The 20,527-nt window shown below is 43.1% G+C and overlaps 1 protein-coding gene across 3 annotated transcripts in view; it reads right to left on the bottom strand.

The window, feature by feature from the left end:
* Positions 1-2,676: 2,676 nt before the first annotated feature.
* TMEM132D (transmembrane protein 132D) overlaps positions 2,677-20,527 on the bottom strand; it is a 278,578-nt gene continuing 260,727 nt past the window's right edge. For all 3 annotated transcript variants that reach the window (XM_009932514.2, XM_075434923.1, XM_075434922.1), the window contains 4 exons: positions 12,018-12,223; positions 10,611-10,884; positions 8,688-8,879; positions 2,677-5,797 (listed from right to left, as the gene is read on the bottom strand). In XM_009932514.2, the coding sequence (XP_009930816.1) occupies positions 4,616-5,797; positions 8,688-8,879; positions 10,611-10,884; positions 12,018-12,223 (1,854 nt within the window). In that variant the 3' untranslated portion in view covers positions 2,677-4,615. The remainder of the gene's footprint in view (positions 5,798-8,687; positions 8,880-10,610; positions 10,885-12,017; positions 12,224-20,527) is intronic.

Raw genomic sequence — 20,527 nt, 5'->3', positions numbered from 1 at the left:
TCAAATAGTGAGAAGCACTGGAAGCAGAACACAAAATCCTATCTCCTCAGCACTTTGCAAGTGATACCCTAACTTGGTTTAGAGCTCTCTTGGTCTCCTATGCATCCCCAGGAGGCAGCTCATCCTGGCACCAGGCATGGGAGTGACCCTGTGTGGGGAGCTCACGCTGGCACCGTGTAACCATCCTGCAGGGCACAAGCCTCTCCTACTTCAAACACGCACATTATCTTTTTTACTCCTGATAGTATTAGCAGGTAGTAATATAGAACTGATTTTATATGGTAGGCATTGTACTACAGGCAATAGGATGTGTTGCTGTAGTACTCTAACACGTGCATGAATAGAATATGGTACTACAATAAACACAGAAATATGTGACAGAGTTCCTGGGCATTCAAGGACTAAGGAAATCAGTCTCTGAGAGTTTTTTTAAAACCCCTGAGCCATTTTCTAAACGCAGTATTTGGCAGTGATAGCTCGTCGCCTGAGCTAAGTCCTCAGTGATGCTCACCGGACTTTGCTTGATCAATACCTACGTGAGTCCAACCAATGCCCTCTCCTAAATGGCACATGTGAAAGACTCTTCTAAGTTGCAGTACATGAGTCCTTCAGCTCTCACTGAGGAACTTCCACAAAGCAGCAGCCGCACAGACCACAGGGGAATGAGAGCAAGCAGTCTTGGAGAAACTGAACATACACAGAGCTGAGCTAAAGTGTCTCCAGTGGGCTGATTTCATTTACATCTCATTCATTATGGAAACGAGGTGTGAAAGTAGTTTCTAGAGCTACTTAGTGCAGGCTGCACATCGATTTAATACCTATTCTGGTTTTTCAAGTCACTTACCTCCATAGAACTCTCGTTCCAAACCAATTATTTAGCTACATTGCTCAGACTTTGAATTCACTGGTGTATTAATGCAGCTGGTCTAAACCACTATATATTTAAGACTGCTGAAGAGGAAGCCTTTAAAATGAAGGAAGACAGTAAAGAATCAGCTTACCTGATCCATTAAGTTTCTACTCATTGTATTTATGCATGAAGTGTCTGAAAAAATGCCAAACTGCATCAGATACCTTTTCTTTTGTTAACATGCTTGTATCAGTCTATCAGTCTAGCTACTCACACGAAAAGAGACTCAAACATGAAAATAAGGAGGCAACTGGGGAAAAGAAGAAAAAGTAATTAATAACACTCACAGGAGACTGCTTGCTACCAGCCAGGCTCTTTATCAGTCTTCAGGGATTGCCAACAGGAGCCGCAGCTGCAAAATGTTATGTGTACGCAACATCTAAACACCATCACTGTTTTTATGATAGGGAACAGCATTTAGCCCCCTTCATTTGCCAAATGGGATTCTCATATGATTGCCTGAAACACAAGCTTTCTCCCTTGAGATGCTCCATGGTGCAGAAGCTCTCACTTAAAAGTCTGGGCCCTGTGCTGTGAGAAAAGTGAATACGCATAGAGACAAAACCCCTTCAAAAAATAGATGGATATATACAAAAATCTCAACAGGAAGCTGATTTATTCCTCTATTAATAGATTAATTAAGAGCATTTGCTTGCATGCAGATGGCCATAATCCACTCTGGCTTCTCCTCGAGCACAGTTCAGGATCCTGCCCAGTCACTGTGATATATTAAAGGGTGTGGGCTGGGAATGATGTCTCTTTCTGGTTTTGCCATAGATTTCCTATGTTACTTTGGGCAAATCACTTAACCTTGGTGTCCTCCATGTCAGTACGGAATCCACCTTGCTCAGAGCACTTTGAGATCTATGGACAAAGTGCACTCTAAATACTAGGTATTATTTATAGTATTGCCCTATGGATAATAGCAAGCTACAGCTGTTAGCGACAGCAGGGACCTCTGAGCAGGCAGAAAGGCATAAATCTGAATGTCAGTATCCTTAGCATTGTAGCTGGCGGCTGTTTTGTCCTAGGAGAACATTTCAGTGGTTTGTGCTACCAGATGAACTTGCTGTTAGTTCTTCATGTTCCCCAGAGGCAGCTAATGCAGAAATCTGGATTTACCACAGCAGCTCATTGGTAAAGCAATTCTGACAGCCTGCTCCCAGCGTGGCTTCTACCTGCTCCTTCTGAAGGAGAAAGATTGGCCATGCAGTGATGCTTTTGCAAGGCAGCCTTGCACGCACGCACACATCTGATCTGCACAGACTGCCAACTAAGATTTGGCCACTTTCACCCTGACCTCCACATTACTAAGGGTAAATCTCCGCGGACACAATGTAGCGATGTGTAAAAAGCTCCCAAAATAGCTCCAGAATTGGAGGCAAGACTGGGGGCCAGAACGCTGCTGAGCCTGCCGTGAGGCTGCAGCGCTTTGCTGTGGCACCAAGGCTGCACCCCTCACCTGAGCGCTCACCCCGAGCTAGTCTGGGCCCTGACTGTGCTGTCCTCACTGCCGCGCTTCGTCCTCCGGCTTGCGTACCACTGAGTAATCCAGGCCTTGATGAGAGACGCTGAAAGAAAAAAGCAAAGACCATCCAATGCACAAGTATTGATCTCCAAAGTTTTGGGAATGCGTGCCCTGTTTACACCAACTTACTCTCTTAAATTGTCTGCTAAGGCATTTAGCCAAATGCGGATCTTCCCATGCGCGCTGAAATCAGAAACTCACATCTCAGGCTTTCAGGCTAGAAATAAGCATGTGGATTTATTTGCAAATAGTTTCAAATCTTGGAAGGGTGACTTGGTGCAAATACATTTGTAGCATAACATGTTGTTGATGTTGTACCTTCTCCCCCCAACACTGCACAATGTAAAACTTGGTGACTAGATCGTGCCAAGAGCCTTCATTCACCGTTTCATCAAAGGCCAAGTCTCCATATTGCTGCCAGTCTCTTTTTGGGTAAACCTTCTGACAGTGAAAGCAAAGAGGCGTTCAGAGTAGGAAAAAAGATGAAGCCACTAAAATGCAAATTTTATTCACAGTTGCCATGTTTATAAATATATATATTACATTCTTACAATCTACAGTACATTCTAAATATAGAGGGATTCAATCTAAGCGTTTGTGGGAGGGTGGGTGTGTATTAAACTGAGCAACCTAGATTCAATGACAGAAAGAGACTTAATAATAAAAGGAGGGCAAAGATTCACTCTGGAAAATAAAGGAAAACTTGAAATATAAGCTGGATTTTAGTCAGTGCTTTGGCACTTTGCCACTGGTCATTGGAGACTGCTTTTGGACCTCACGAAAAATGTCATGGTTTTAGGGCTGGAGGGCACATTGGATTCAAAGGGTAACCACTGAAATCCTACCGTATGTACATCCTTATCAGAGGAAAACAAAAGATAATCATCACCTCTGGGAGAAACAAGTGTTATCTGCGGAGTTTAGCTGTTCGGGTTTCAACGTTGAATGTGCAGCACTGCTCTGCGAGCTGCGAGTGCCCTCTAAACGTGCTGAGCAGGGGTCTGAAGAAGCACGAGCAGAAGGAACTGAACAGCCTGACTTCTCCTAGGGAAGGGGGCAGGCAAAGAGGCAGCTGCCGGTGGTGTCCGAGTTCAGCACAGGTCACACCTACCCAAGAGAGAGTGGCCAACTTTGGTAAATGACAGCATGTAAAGCAAGTACCAGCGTGGTATAAACAGTGTCTGTGCTTGGCAAGAGCACACCATGGAGAAGCGAGTGTGCATGGAAGGGAAGGAAGAAACCATACGCTTCCAAAGTTGACTGATGCTAGTAAGTGCCCTCGGGATACCAGATGGGGAGCGCTCCAGGGAAATGGCTGGGAATACAAATTTGAAACAGGACAATCAAATAAAGTGGGCTTTTAAAAATAGCTTGTTCTCTTGAACTTTCCAAAACGGACCTTCCTTTATATGAGTGGTATTCTGAGTATACATTATATCTTCTCCTATTTTACAAATTAAGAAATACTGAAAATTGGCTGGCAAAGTTTATTACCTTGGCATCTACTTAAAAAGAGAGTTTCAGTTTTAACTGTATATGTGTATCCATTCTCAGTGCTTGGGAGGCAAACATGCTGGTTTGTAAACAGCCCAGTTACTCCTTTTTCCCCTCCAGATTCTTTGGAAACTCACGACTTCTCAGCTCTGGGAGCTGCTTTGCTCACACTGTTGGTTTTTTTCAGCTTTAAATTAGTGTTCTTGGACGGATATTCTCCGCATGTGGCTTGAATGACATGCTCTCTTCGTGAATCTATTTATTCTGAGACCAATCTTTTGCTTTTAACCAAAGCTTGCAATATTGAACAGTAGAGCTGTGCGAACTTTGTAATATCCAAACTGCACTGGAATTTGTTATATTTATTGATTTCCTGGAAAAGCTCAGAGAATAAGACCGTATTACTTTGCTAAGTTTTTTTTTCATGTTACCATGCATCAAAAAACCACACGCATCTCTCACTTCCATCTCAGAGCACAGAGAAGATTTGAATTTTAAGAGCTGTCCAGGATCTCTGCTCTCCCAGCTGCTTTTGGGTGGCTTCTTGGGGCTCCATTGAGTTATCCACCAGCTGATTCTTGTTACCAACACAACATTTCGCCCCACTACCCAAAATTAAAGGCAGAAGGTGAGTGAAAAACAAACGAACAAACAAACCAAACAAAAAGGTCTTTTGTGTCTCATTATGCATTTTCATGTAATCTCTCCATATAGTTTTTAAGTTCTTTGCACTCCCCCAGGTCCATATCCTGGCAGACCCATTTAATGTCATCCTCACTACTCATCAAGATTGAGTTGACAGTTGGACACCCATCATCAGAGGAGATGGTGGTAAAGGTGGTGAATTTAACCCGTTTCCTCTTAGAGGTAGGAGAAGTAGTTGGTTCACTTTTCTGTTCTTTTTCTTCAGTGAATGTGGACTCAGTAGACCTGAAAGATTGTCCATTAATATTTTTGGCGGCATTTGTGTTGAGGAGATATTTGCTCTCTTCATAATCCACTCCTCTGTCAATGGCTGTGATATGTTCATCTTGTTGGGATGAAAAATTTACATGATTCTCCAGAAGTTCTGTCCTGTTGCTCAGCCCAACCCAGTCATGAGAGTGGCTCATGCCTTCTTGCTCTTCAAATGGAACTTGTTTGTTTCTGTACTTCAAAGCAAAAGTGACACAATTGATAAGGAAGACCAGAATTGCCAGGCAAAAGACTCCCAGAAGAGCGTACATTCCTATCTCCAGATCGCTGAGTCCCCTAGGGGTCTGGACTAGGTCATTCTCTTCCAAGTCTCCGTTGTTCCTTGGCAGATCCACCTGTGCAGGGAAGCTCGTGAAGTCTATTGGGATGTTCTGCAGATGACTGTCATCATCTAGGAGGCTTTCTCTGTCTTCTTTTTTACTTAAAATAGACCTTTGAGTGGTGGTCCCTTTGCCTTGCTCGTGGCCCATTGAGGAGCTGTAATACTGGCCATCTAGCCCACCTCTTTCCTGCAGAGTGGTTTTCTGACGCCGGTCACTGGCATGATTTTCTAGGTGGACACCAGCACCCCTGTGTTTACTGTCACTAATGTTAGGGCTGGCATCACTCTGCCCAAACTTGACTTTAATGCTACCGCTTCCAACAGCTAGGATGCTCTTTCTTTTGGATTTCTGGCATGATTCACTGATCACCATCTCTACCTTCACCAGTGTCCCCTGGCCTTCAGTCTCAGCAACAATCACAGGCCACTTGAATTTGGGGTCATGGTGAATGGAGACCACCTTCTCATCCAGAGATGTAGCTGACAAGGAGAAGTCTTTGGAGTCATAAATATCCAGGGGCATGACAGATCCATCACTGAACTGGATCCAGCAGCTGATGGCTGCTTCCTATAATATATAAAACAAATGTACGCACATTCAGAATAAACATCGAGGGAAACATGTTCTGTCCTGGTCTATTCTGTCCTCCTCACAAAATCCACATACCATTTATAACCAGAAAAGAAATAAAAAGGGAGAGCAATAAGATTAATATCTTGCCAAGATGTGAAGAGAAATACTAGTTTAAAACACTCATTGATAATAAGATTTGTTTCCCCAAAGGTGCATAAAAGAGCTGTATCCCCTGGGCTCTGCAAAATCTACTTCAGCACCATAATAAATTGCATGTCAGAAAGCATTACCAGGGACTGAGGTCATTTACGGTTGTATATTTAAATGAAAAAAAAAAATTACATTATTTCTAAACTGCTTAAAATACAAAGTCTCCTTTTGTTACACGCAACACATGTTAAAAAATACCTAATACAGCAAGGAAGTGCATACATGGCTCCATACCTTCACTCCTTGATTTTTGTGTCTCAAATTAAATAAGCGTTTTGTACAAGCAGAGAAAACCAATCAGTTTCTTCTTTAGGAAACAGCCAGGGTAATTTTCATGCTTGTTAGCAATTAAAAGCAAGACAATAATGAAGTTTAGTCTCATGTCACAGCGATGCAGATTGTGTACTTCAGAGTGCATGGAGGCTTACTGAACGTAAGCGGGTCAGATCTGAGTACTAACTCTGTGCTTGCACATGTGTAATGGTGCAGCATGCCATGGAACTTTGACTTTTGGTTTCTAACTTGAAACATTTTAAAGTATTCTTAGATTTCAGAAAACATGTGCTCACCCATTTCTGAAAATCAGGTCCTCTAAGGACTCTCAAACGGCTATTGAAAATTGTTGTGCTACCTGAAACAAATCTTGGCATTCACACATCAATCATTTACAAACAAAATTCAGATTCCTCTCCTGGAATCTAATTCCTGCTTCTGATGGCCTGACTTGCTCTGTTTTGGCTGGCATATTTGCACCTTATTAGGCACTGGAGGATCCACACCAAAAAGACTCCTGGCTTGATGAGTGGATTCTTTGGTGCCTCAAAGGAGGTGAGCTCTTGTCTGGTAAGAGTTGGGGTCACCCTGCAGTGTGAGAGAGCCCGACAGACACACAAACTCCCAACCAACAGACTAATAACTGTACTTGCAGAAAGCGTGTTTATAAAAGCCTTGTTTCTTTACATAAGCAGTTTTTTGAACAGATGGTATTTACATTCTAACTCAACATATATACAGAGAATAAACATATAACTTTATCTTTTAAATTGTTTCTAGTGCATAGTCATTCACCTGTTCAGATCATAGAGAATAAGCCTCCAGCCTTTTGGGATTGTATCGTGCATAATCTACTGGCCTGATTCTGAAATCCTTACAGCCATAAAGCTCCCTGTGCTTCAGCGGAAGATTTGCTTCTGTCTCTATTTCAGGACAGAGCCCTAAGACTTTGCTGACACTGTCATAAATCCCGGCTTTGTGTTTATTAATCTTTGGATGTTTCTTGAAGGCCACATAGAATTTGTGTTATCAGCTCTCAACCTCCCACTGTGTTGCTTAAACCTGCATAATCATTTAATAATTTTGCATTACTTTGCTTGTAGGGATTGTGCTCTGAAAATCATGCACTAAGCAACGGGAGGAATCAGATGCCTTTCAAAGCAGAGTCAGTCCTTGGAGGGTGGAGGGCGCACATCTTCCTCACTGGTTTAATACCAGTCCCATGTTGTCCTGACTGTACCCCTGCATCCAGAGAGGGACCGATCTAGACTCCAGTTCTGGGAACTGAAATGTCAGTGCTGGGCAGCATACTGGGATTAAATGCCAGCAACCCCAGATTCTGGGCTAATTTCAAGGCAATTTTTTTAACTCCCCACCTATGCAATGGATTAGCTCACTGGCCTTATTTCTAGCTGCCTGACATTGATTTCTTAACTCCTAGAATACTATGGCAGCCTGATTTTTATCACCCTATAAAGACAGCACTTCTGCATTATTTCTCATCCTGCATCCCAAGGATAAGACCGTATGATGAATTAAAGCATCTCAACAGTTGGCCAGATTTCAAACGTGCATGCCATGATCATTTACCTCTAAAGCTCAGAACATGTTTAAGCATTAAAAGCCCAGTGCATCCTTGATGTAAGTCCCAGACTGATGGATCTGCGTTGAAAAAAAGTTTAAATTTCAAATGTAGACAGAAGCACAAGGACAAACATCAAGCAGGGACTCATGCAGACACAGCAAAGTCCAAAAGCCCTTAGTAGTTGCTGGTTCCGTAATAAGGACTAAGAATAACAGGGAAACAAAAACTGGTTTATGAAATCATGAATCAGGAAATGAGTCAATAATGCTGATTCATATTCTAGTAATGAATCAGCATGAAAGGGATGTTCCACAACTTCTTAAAATGCTCACAGAAAGTAACTAAAGGAAGAAGAGTTTGGCACTATGCAAAACACTTTCTCATTTAAAGATGTGCTTAAAGGGTTGATTTGGTTGCCTGTGGTGGGAGGCTGAACTTGGCAATCTAGCTGGCAATATCTCGTCTGACGTAGTAGGTGCGGGATGGGATAGAAAGGGCGTGCGTGTGTGTGTAAGGGGACTGCTGTTGCTGGATTATGGCACATCATCGAGTTACATGTGTTATTTACGGGATGCCAGCATGGCAGATGGAGTATGCCTGTTTGTTGACTGGGTGGTGTAGACTTTGCACCATTTTTGTGAGACCTTTCTTTTTCTGTTAGGGCATCTGGTGGCCTTCAGAAAAAAGTGCCCATAAGGAAAAAGTTTATTAGCATATTATTAATAAAAATCTGCTTGATGCCATCAGCTTATAATGTCGGGTATAGTGAATCAGAGCAGTGTCCTTCCACAACGCAATACATATGGGCAACAGTACCTGCTTTGGAGACTGGAGCAGCTCTTGTGCTACTGCTGTAGCAAAGATGGCCTTATTGCTTCCTGGACTGAGCTGCAGAGAAAGCGACAATCCAGTCACCAGCTGCACTCCCAGGTCAGTTATTGTCACCTTCTCATCCAGAACTGTCACTGTCTTTTCAGCCAAGATAGCATCTGAAAGGGGGGACAATATCTGAAAAGAAAAATTGAAGTTAGCAACAGCCATTTTGCATAGCACCAAGCAAAATAGCTACATGGAGCTACTGTAATACAGATAAGTGGTATTTATGTTAATGGGCAGAGTCACTCTTAGCAGATAGACACTATTAAAATATGATTAACAAATGGCTAGTCACATTTTATAACTCTTCTGCAATAATAGGGTCCTTATAACATCTTTTACCAAAGTAATTCTCATCAGCTCTGCCATTCACATCTGCAATATGCTAACCACATCTGTTTCAGATGTATTAAGTTTTTATAAATGTAATCTTTACATGAAATGCAATCATTTTACTAATAATCATGGTTTTAGGTAGCATATATACAATGCAATCTGTAGATTTATATAAAATCCGTAGAATAAATGACATTTATTTCTATCCCATAGAGAGTAAGCCTAATGTAGTGCTATAATAAACATTCATGGTACAAAATCGACAGAGAAAACTTGTTTTGGTTAAAAAAATGTGCATGGAGGTCAGTGCACTGATACATGACATCCAAAGATACTGGTTAGCAAACAAATTTAATTTAATGATCCATATAAGGTACAGAGCATTTTTGAAGCAGTTTACAAGATACATTCTTTAGATATAACTTGCTCTCAGCTTTTTCCCTTTGGATTTTTCTTGCTACAGTTATATGTGCATTTGTAAGAGTGCTGTAAGTCCCAGAGCTTTGGAAAATCATTCAGAAAATCTTTACAGATTTTGCAGAAAGTCAAAAATTTTGACTTCTGTTTCTCCAGCCCTGGCAACCCATGTTATCAACAGGCATGGCTGTTGCTTTCTTGTTCGACAGTTTGGGATGGCAAGCATGTTTGGAGAGGTAGCTTTTTTCTGCTGTTCCACTGCCTGTTAACATGTTTTCTACTTTGTAGGATTAATCCCTTTTTTTTTTTCCCTCTCTTTTCTTCTGGGACCTCATTTTCTAGGCCAGTATTTCTCTGCACGGCAGGAAGAACTATATGTGAAAAGCTGCCAATGACATGGTGCATAGGTTTCGGTGAGTTACTGCAGAGTGGGGACACGAAGGCACAGCCACATATACAGTAGTATTGATAGGCCATATTCTTGGCCAGATTGGCTCAAAATGATGAAGCTGCGCCCCTGGAGAACATACCTTAGTAGTCACTAACCAGTCAGTCTTCTAACCTCATTCCAGAAGTACCAATCGTTACTATTGCTTTGTGCGTATTCTGAAATGTGCCCTAACGCTTACATTTTGTAACACGCTGCTTGAGCTTGCAAGGCATGCAGGCATTTGATCCCATGGATCTCCTACTCCAGTTCTAGTTCCTCAACCAGCACCAGTTAATTTTCACTTTACCCTTTGCTCTGTCAGTGTAGGCTTTGAGAAGACTGAGCTGTTTCACCAGCTGCATGCCTTGTGATAGCCCATGCACTGGCTCCAGATTCAGAAACAGCCTTAGACAAAAACAAGCAGAAACAGCCAGGTGTTCACCAAACAGGTTGGGCGAAATTTGCTAAAACTGCAATCTACATACTTCAGGGCACAAGATAAGAGGAGAAAACCATCTCTTCTCTGTCTTCCAGTCCTTGCTGCAATTCTGCTCCATTCAGAAATTTACAGCTTCCATTTCTGTTGCTAATGGAAGAAGCTGCTGTACATGTGATGACTGCTTCAGTTCCCGAGTGGCGGGTTAATGGAGGAAAAGGAATAAGTAATTAATTTTCCCTACCTGAATTGTCGTCATTCCAAGTTCCTGCCCAATCAAAACCTGTCCGTCCTGTAGCTTAGCGATTCTTGGCTCCTCCACCTGCATGAAGTCACTCACCAGGTCCGTAATGTCAATCTGCCAGTCAGAACCCAGTAAATAGCTCAGCTGGCTGCCGGGGTCTGAGGCTTCAGCTACAAACTGCGTGAGGACTCGCACCATCGCCTGTTGGTACTGAAGGGCACAGCCTTTTCCCTTACGTTCGTCCTCTTCTTCATCATCACTGTCCCTGGCTGGTCTGGTAGGACACCAAGTACCAAAAATTAATTGAAACAGATGCTGGGAGAGCTTGCAACAGGAGAGCTATTGCTGACATAAGTCTGCAGCCTAGTTGCTAGAAAAAAGGGCATTTACCCCCTCCCTGTGCTCTGCTGAAGCTGCTTGCGTCAGTGCATTTCTGAAGTCAGTCAGGTTCACCCACTTTTATCCCATTTTCCTTGTTCATGAGTGAGACCTCCAGGCTGCCTAGTTCTCCAGAACAGCTGCTGAAATCACCAACTGGCCTGCTAGCTTCACTACCACATAGTCCTCTCCAAATATCTCTCATTATTTTCCTTGTTAAGTCCTTACTTTCAAGATCTTCACGCTTTTTTCTTTCTGGATCTTCCCATAAACATCTTTGTGTTGCCATGGAAATCTCCTCTGTCTGCACCTACATACACCTCCCTTTCTGTATAGCATTCATGTTGAAATCACTTCTCCACCAAAATCCCCATCTCTTTGCTGTGATACTAACGGAAACCTGGTAATAAATGAAGTCTTCATAGGTAGGTGGGAATAGCAAGTGTCTGCTTTACCAATTTGTTCTTGTTTTTAATAACACTGACAACAGAAACAGTCTAGATCTGCCTACAACCATCCTCTGTCCTGTCCCTCACATGCCACTGACCTGTGGGTACAGACAGTATCTTTAAAGCCTGACTGTATCAGTGTCCTGACTTTGGGACACTGAGGAGTGCCACGGGACCCTACAGTGATATGAAACAAGTATGCACTAATTGTGACCATTAACAATGAAGAAATTAACTAGCACGACCTGTGAACCAGGCTGGAGACCGAGCAGCCTTGCCAGAGCTGGTCCTTGCTGTTGTCTTCCCGCTGCCTCATGGCTGATCCTGCCTAACTTGACCAGTTGGCTCTTTTCATTTCAGTCACCAGCCCTATAAAAGGAAATTGGTTTCTGACATAGGATCGTGCAACGTGCAGTTCCTATTTCCCTCCAGTGCATGAGCCTACTGAATAAATGTCTGGTGACCTTCAAATTTATGCCGAAATTGCATTAAGGCCAAATGAGCATGTTCAGATCCACTGGCCCTGACAGGTCTTTGGCAAGTGCACAGCCCAGAATGAACATCCTCTAATGAAACCTACCTCTTATTAGAGATGATGGGAACTCTCCACCCCTTGATCTGATTTAGTTCTGTGTCAGAGACCTCTATCTGCAGCGGGAGACGAGGAACCCAGACTGTCATTTCTAAAGGGGCACTCAGATGCTGGTAAGTAAAATTAACTATGACATTCACTTTGCCTTTCATTTCCTTCCCATTGACAAAGACATAGTCGCATCTGTCAGAAACCTGAAAAAAAGAAGAAAAAAATTAATGAGTCTCTTCACAAATTATAAAGTACACTACATGATGGGAAAGTAAGTGGGAGGAAGACAAAGGATATAGGTTTAAACTAGTTCCAAGTTCAGAGGACAACTAGGAATAACAAGAAAGGTGCCTGGTGTGCCCTTAACAGTGTGTATAATTTGGTGTCATTTTAACAGGCAGCCTTTTTCTGCTATAAACATTTCCAGTATAATCTGAGATAAAAGAACAGCTTCTTTCTGTCTTAATTCCCACTCCAGCACCAGGATAGCCTTAGTGTAATGGCACCGAGAGAGGATTCTCCTCTCCCCATAGCTCAGTCAGACTCTACTATCCTCCTCCTCCACTTCGCATGCAGTCCGAGGAATATCACATACCTGAGGGGAGGAGCAGGTAACTGCCTGCATACAGAATTCTACTGGGCACAGCTGGTGGCTAGTCAACCTCAGACTGGGACAAAGGGTTGTTCAGGAGTCCGGTTACAGGTGCCAGGGCATGGGGTGGTCACATCAACCGAAAACTAATTACAGGGAAGAGCTCACTGATGCCCAGAGGTGCCCATTGGGGCCAAACAGCTTCATCTCTGCTGCAAGCCTGACAAAGGTCTTGCACAATGTTTTGCTCAAGCTAGTCCTGATGTCACTGCATTTATTACCTGCAGCTCTGGACATCAATATTGCTGAGAGTTACTAAATCTCACTTAAGCGATTTAGCAGCTATTGCAAGGATCTAGGTGAGTTGACAGGACCTGTTCATTACAGCTAGTTAAAATATATGAGTAAATGTACACATCAAATAATTTATTAACTACCACTTTACCGTGCTGATGATCTGACGGAATGATCTATTAAAACCCTGAACTCTTTTCACAATCCATTACCAGCTAGACCTTCTATTCCATTCTGTAGACGTGTTTAATATTTCTGACTCTCGAATGTGTACTCATCCTCATCTGAATTTAATGCAATTTTCTACTTTTCTGTTTAAATGCTAAATGAATTTCAATCGTATTTAAATATCACCAGCTTTTGTAGGATAATTTGCATTCCTAATATTATTATCTTGAAACAACAACAACCTACCTTATAGACAGATCCATAGCAAATCCATTTCCATCCCTGCTTGTCTAAGCCTAGGTAACGTACCAAGAAAGGTTATCCTGACTCTTGCAATGCCTGTCTTGCAAGAAATGTCTGTTTTAAGGTCAAAATCTTACAGTTGCCATTGGTTTCAGCAGGAAAACAAGGAGTTTATTTACAGGCAGAATGATGTTTTTTGGGATATTCTCATGTTAACACGTTTTACTTTAGCTCTTGACGGCTCCTGTCAGGATCCGATCTCATTGTGCTGCACAGCAAGAAAAGCTAGTTGCTGCCCAAAAGTCCTTAAAGCACAGGAGTGTGCAATGCAAGGGAAGGACCTTGCAGCAGGTAGCTGAGAACAGACGAGATGTAATACCCACTTCATCACAACACCGATCCAAGCTGGCCTGAGCTGAGGAAGATGAGACCGCAAAACTCCGGGAGAAGCTTCATGTGAGCCTGCAGAAATGGCTATAGGGAAGGCTGGAGGCAGAAGCACATTGCCCTGCTGGGAGCGGCATGTCTGGGCAGCAGCAAGAGAGCAGATGTTATTCTTCCATCCTTGCAGAAGGCACACTAATCTAAGTGTAATATTTTCAGGGCAAGAAATACATCGTGCTTTCTACCTGCAACGTCTAATAGCTGGTCCAACAGGTGGGAAGTCAGAAGACCTTCAGGCAGTGCCTAGTACATCTGCTCCTCCTCCCACCCCATGGAGAACCTTGCTTCCATAAGTGGAAATCATCTGTTCCTCACTGGCACCGCACTTATCCCTGTTGTCTTTTTGTATTTTAAGTGCTGTTCTCAAACCAGACAACTCTCCTACGCACTAAAAAGCCCTGTACGCTGCTTTCTACCTTTCCTCTTTTCCCTGGGATACCAGTGAGAAGAAAAACTGGGCAGAATTTCAAAGTGCTGATTCCCACCTGAGAGGCAACAGATCAAAGCTGACAAGAAGGTGGCCCCAAAGAAAACGTTCAGCCTGGGAGCTGATTGTTCTGAGGTCCTTCGCTTGTCTCTGTGCTCTGGAGGCTGGACCACATGTACAAGTGACTGGCCTGAAGACAAGGATTTTCTTTGGTAGGGCATGGGGCCAGGTAATAGCTTCCAGTGCGACTTCCTCACCACCTCTGCTTCTGTCTAGCAACACCTTATATTCCCGAATCTTAGCTAATTAACACATTAGGCAATTAAACGTCACCATGGGCAATCAACCTGGGACTGAAACCATTTCTTAGGGATTTAAGGTAACAGGTAAAATTCTGTGTTTTGCAGCACAGAAATCAGAGTCGAGGGATGTCTCCAAACCACCGCAGGGTCCTCTGCAGAGCAGAGAGCCGAGCACCCAGAGCCCTGCTCCCAGCAGACCTCTCCGGTTCCCTTTGTGTGTCCTCTGCTCTGCACTTGCAACAGGGCTTCTAGCAGGGGACCTGCCAAAAGTCCTCCCACCCGGGTAAGCTTCCCCTGTCTGAGTGGTGGCTTTTGAAGCACACCTAGATAGCATAGGTGGGATTTTTATTAATCTGTGTGTGTGTGAAGAGCAGTTTAGCACATGTGGGCTGGAAGAAGGCTGAGACTCTCCCCGGCAACAGAGGTAACTGCTGAATTATGCTAGTAAGAGATGGGGATCAGACTCTCAGATTTTAAATTCATTAATGCTCAAGCCATAGCAAGAGAAAGAAAATTTGGCAGGCAAACAGCTCGCAGCTCCAACTTTATCAGGAGTTATTACAGAAAGGAGAGTTAAAACAAGAATCCATCCCTAAAAACCTACTATATGAGTGATTAAATAAATACCATGACCTTGTGCTTTCAAAATTATGATTTATAAAACAAACTGATGGCTAGGAAAAGAACGACTAGACTTGGGATACCCTCTTTCTCCTGTTTCCCTTTCTGGAAGCGAAGACGGCAACAACTATGAGCTCATTCAGTTCCCAGCCAGCCCTTCACTGTTTGAATGAATAAGCATCACTGTTCTGCTGCAGTTTGCATGCAGTCCTAACAGAGCAACATCAAAACACGGTGAAAAGTACAGTACATTTTCATAAATCAGGCCAGGACATTCAGGAACAGGTCATCAATAGAAAGGCAGATTAGACATGCCTGTGTTACTGCAGACACATCCGAAACATTCATCTTCCAGCACAAGAGAAAGACTAAAAAGATGTAGAGAAAAGAGAAAAATTGAGCGCTTCTGTCTCTTTTGAGGTCACGTTTTCTAAGCTGTTTGTTGGAAACGAGTGAACATTTGGCGAAATGAGTTTGATGGGACCCAACTAAGCCTCTGCAGGACAAATACACCCAAGAGCTAAGCCCCGTCAGACGCAGCTCAGCAGCTGGCAGCCTCTGGGAAGCCCCCTCCGCGGACACAGGCAGAGGGAGCGGCCGGGTGCCCCCTTGCATGGCTTCTCCTTGTCGATGTTGATGGGGGCAGCACAGAGGAACTTCTGCTGCTGCCTTTTCTGAGCCCGCACGTCTCCTTTCCAATCTGTAATGGATTCCAATTCCTCAGTCTGTCAAGCAGCTCCTTTTCTTTCGCATTAATTCATGTAAACAGCCTTTAACTACCAACGGTCCCTCCTGTACCACAGTTCTCGCTTTACACGCCCCGCCACACACCACAGAAATGGCTGTGGTTCAAGTTTATTAAACGCATGAATGAAGCAACTGCACATACCCTCAGATATGTATGCGAGAGCGTGTGAATGAAAGAGAAAGATTTGTACTAAATCAACAAACAGCTTCCTGACAGTTATTAAGGGCATAATAATTCCCTTGCAAAAGGCTGCTCCCAAAAGGTTGCAAAACCTTGGTCCCCAAACAGACACATTTCAGAAAACTATTAAAGATGTTATGAAATGCAATAGGAACTACAAAGGGGCTGGAGCAAGGTGGGCCATTTGTGGGGAAAACCAATTTGTTTTCTTTCCAAAATCTGCAGACTCCCTCTCCTATCTCCTTTTCCTTTCCTCCTGCCTTTGAGTCTTGATATCTCAGGGATGGCAACTCTGGTTTTCAGCAAAAGTTGACAAGGGCTCAAGAGAGAAAGAGTAGATATTCTTTCACTGCTAATGTACTGCTGGATTACATGTCTCTGTTGTGGCTACTGTAATTCAAGGACATTATAATGCCATTAAACCCTTCTGGTGCTGCGCTGCCTTGCTAAAGCCTTTCTGAGCTTTGTGTCCCTGGAGCTTTTCACACAACTACGCTGAGCTGCCTTCCATTAATTAAGGGAGGCTGTACTTCATGCTCACAAGATGCTCCAGAAATTCTCTCAATACAGGAGACTTTTATCTCTTGAGGGAACCGGGGTTTGAATGGCTTTTTTGGGCATGAACTTGGTACGTTATAAAAGTGCTTTGGGTTTTGTTTGGCTCCTGCAGCTCCACCTCTTTTTCTTACCTCAGTGAACAACTAAGACAGCTTCCTCTGAGTCACAGACACACATCTAATCTCCGTGTGCCAGGGCAGCAGAGGTCAGAGGTCCCTTATTGCCAGCACAGCACAGAATTAGGAATTAGATTTCTAAGTGTGCCATGTACATACCAAACACGTGGCTGCTGGCAAGCTGGATGTCAAGTTCAATCATCAGTGCCACAAAATGCACAGAGTGGAATATTTCAAATGTGCTCAGCATTGCATTTAATTCAAACCTCCAGTCCTACTGTCAGAAACACGAACAGAGTCACTGCCACTTCCTACCACAAAGTCCTCGCTGTAAATATGCGTTCCTCAGCCCCACGGGCAGCTCTGTACATCGGGTACCCCAAAACTGAGCCCAAAACTCAGCTGCTAGCCTTGCAGCCGTGGAAGTGATGCTGCTGTGTCACTTTAACACTCTTTCCTGAGCAAGCAAATATTGATCAGAAAAGGAGGGGGGCACTGCTGGTCCAAGGCATCTCTTTTTTATATTTACTTAAAAAGCCTGTTTGTGTCATTTGAAAAGAAGTCAGTGCTGTCCTTTAAAACACCCCACACTCCATATGCTCTTCAGGTGTGATCACAAGCAAGAGAAATCAGTTTTTATTAATTTCTCTTATTTTATTTCACAGTTTTCTAGACTACATATGGAAGAAAACACTAAACTCTTTGAAGCCTTGTAGTAGCAAGACTTCAGCCAGCCTGGGACAATCATGGAAAGCAGCAATAAGGCCCCTCACAAGTCACACATGATCCCTATCACCCGGCCTCCTGCACCCAGTTCTCCAGTGAACACCATTCCCATCCCTTTCAAAGAACTTCACTGCTTTTCCCATTACCCTTTTGTAGAGGCCGTCTACGGTAGATATGGATTTGTGCAGCTGACTGTTCCTTTGGTACCATAAACTCCGTGTTAGCTTTGGGCTGAACAGAATCCATAGATCTAATGGGAGGGAGGGAAAGGAGAATGTCCATTATAACTCCCAGAAGAGGTACCCAGCATTTCACTGTTAGCTCTCAGAAATAGCTGTAACTGTCTTTCTCCACTCATAATCATTATGATATTCCCATGGGATAATGGTAAAACCCTCACAGGAAACTGCTTTGCTGCTACAGTAATTCTTTTGGAACTCTAACGAAGTCACAGCTAATAAGCCTTTGAAAATAAGATGTACCTAGAGCAGTTCTGGTTTTGACGTTACGAGGGTGGCCAATTAGGAAAGTAAGTCTCTGATATTTCTGCCTAAAATCTGTATTTCGGAAACACTCTGGGACTCTGTCCCTCTCCATGTTCCTGTAAGCGATCCTTCCCCCACTCAAGCACTTTCCATTTATAATATACACTTCAAACACAGCCCTGCCACCTTGGCAAGCTCACAGGATCTCTTCTAATTTAGCATTGCACACATTTTCCTTGGTCTACCAGCATAAATGGTGATATTTAGTAACGTAAGTTATGTTAATGAGTCCTGCCTAAATCATTGCTGTCAGAGGAAGAATGGGGGAGTCTCTTATAGCCATTAAAAATGAATGAGGAGGAAAATAAATAAGCAAAAGCAGCTCATTTGTGCTATAAAAGACTTCAGAACACAAGCTGTGTACCAAGGTACAAAAGGATGAGGCCATTATTAGCTCTATAAGTCACTTATAGATGACTCAGGGGAGGTGGAGTAACCTTTAATCACCCGCGCTTAACCCATGGAGTTGGACTGAGATTCGTTACTGTGATAACTGAATCCAGCCTAAAATTACGCAAGGCAGAGATAAATGACTATAATGAAGAAGCAGCACAGGGGGTAGATCAGCCTTAAGCCCATTATACAACTCAAGAAGGGACCTGTCCTAGTCTGGGATTTTGTGAGGACCCTGAGGGTAAGAAACCACCCCTCTCAGATCTGATGGCAGCAGCAGATCAGTTAACCACCCTGGCTGCTGCTGGCATTAGGAACAACCACTCAACAGCTGCTCTTGAGGAATAATTACAGCACCTCCTGTGTTGCAGAGAGATTTTTTTTTTTCTTTCTCAGAAAGTTACAGTGATGGTAAATGGGTATCATGTCAAGTTTAGGGGTGCTTTTCCTGTTCCTCAGTTACTCAGTGACTTGCATATTCAGCCGGGTTAATGTCCCAAGCTGGGCTGCTCCATAGCTGCTCAAAGAAAGGCTTGGCTTGAACCCTTGTGATTGGATTCCAGACAGATTTTAAATCTAGCATCACCTTGACAGGTTTCCCCATTTGGAGGGATTTACACTGCATACGGTTTTCTTAATTTTAAATATTTTGAATTTTGACTGTGAGTATTGAAGCGTCTGCCAAAATCTGTAAATATCCTTTCAAAATTGGTAAATGCCGAGCTGCATTCACAAGGCTTCATGCCCCATCATTCCTTTATACCTGGTTCTCCGCTCTGCGCAAACAGGCTGTGCCTTTTTTAGAGGACGTGTCAAATGAACATCTGAACTCTGCAGATTCAGAAAAAACAGAGGTTGCTCTAAACTTTGAAGGTCCACACCTTCAAAGCGTCCACACTTTTCAGCAGTGGGTTTCCTATTACAATATGACCCCCAAAAATACTGTGATTCACAACCGTATCTGATTTTTCACCCAGAGACAAATATCTTCCTTAGTTTCTAAGGGTCTTAAGAGCTTGTTTGCTGGCAGGCATCTCCACAGGGTCATGGTAGAAGCTCACCTAGCACGGCTCCAGATAAAGTTCAGCAATAAATAGATATTAGCAGAGACCTGTGCAAACAAAAATATTTTTTACTGCACTAATCCACCTGAAGCACATCATAGAGCATATTGATTAAGAGAACTCTGATATCAATTAATTTCCAAGAATTTTTTTTGTTTGTTCTATAGCTTTGTGGCAAACATCAATATATCATCCTCAGCAAAATATACTTCAGTGAAATATGTAATGGTACATTTTAAAAGGACTTACAATTCCGGGCAAACATCCAATTCTAGCTGCAAGTTTAATACTTCCTTTGTAAACAGTACGAGTCTGACACAATGTTTGCAGTGTGGTGGTGTTACTAACCAAAAAATCCCCTCATTAAAAGCCTCTCCTCAGGAATCACCTTTTGATTTTTTAAATCAAGATTTGGCATATAAGATTTTGGAGGATTTTTCCGTTCCATGTTGCTTTCACCCCTGTTTCCTCCACTGAGAACAGCCAAAACTCTCTCTCTGCTATGGATTTGCACAGAAACTACACATTTTTCAAGGACGCAGTGAGAGAAGAGCAGCTGCCACGCAGTCATTTGTGGGTGCTTTACTAAGCCCCCGTACACACTGTCCTCACTCAGGATTTGGTACCTGCCTGACAGCTACCTGCCATCTGTAAAGTGCTTCTCCCTTGTTCCCTCCGAGTCCCTGTGCTCAGGGCAGCCAGGAGCTGCCTGGGATGATGTGATCCCGGCGCTGAGCAGCCCCTTTCCTACGGGACCGGCATGCCTGGCGGAGAGATGCTTCATTTCAGGAGGGTTTTCAAGACACCTACATTTGGTTTCATTTTTGGGTCATGAAATTCTGTTTCATTTCAATTTCAAATGATTAAAATTATGTAAAAACACTGTAACATCAAGGAAAAAGTTATTTTAAAATGAAAAATCAAAACATTTCATTTTGGAAATGTCAAAACAAGTTGTTTCCTTGACACAACGGGAACCTGCTAGCATCCTTTCCTTCCTTTTTCTGTCAAAGATGAAATTCCAGGGAAATTAGCATCATTTTGTGAAGCTGTTTTACAGAACTACAAATTCTGACTGAATATATT

Source organism: Opisthocomus hoazin, chromosome 13, assembly GCF_030867145.1.
Source record: "Opisthocomus hoazin isolate bOpiHoa1 chromosome 13, bOpiHoa1.hap1, whole genome shotgun sequence".
Classification (NCBI taxonomy): Eukaryota; Metazoa; Chordata; class Aves; order Opisthocomiformes; family Opisthocomidae; genus Opisthocomus; species Opisthocomus hoazin.
This window is presented reverse-complemented; position numbering and strand designations above follow the sequence as displayed.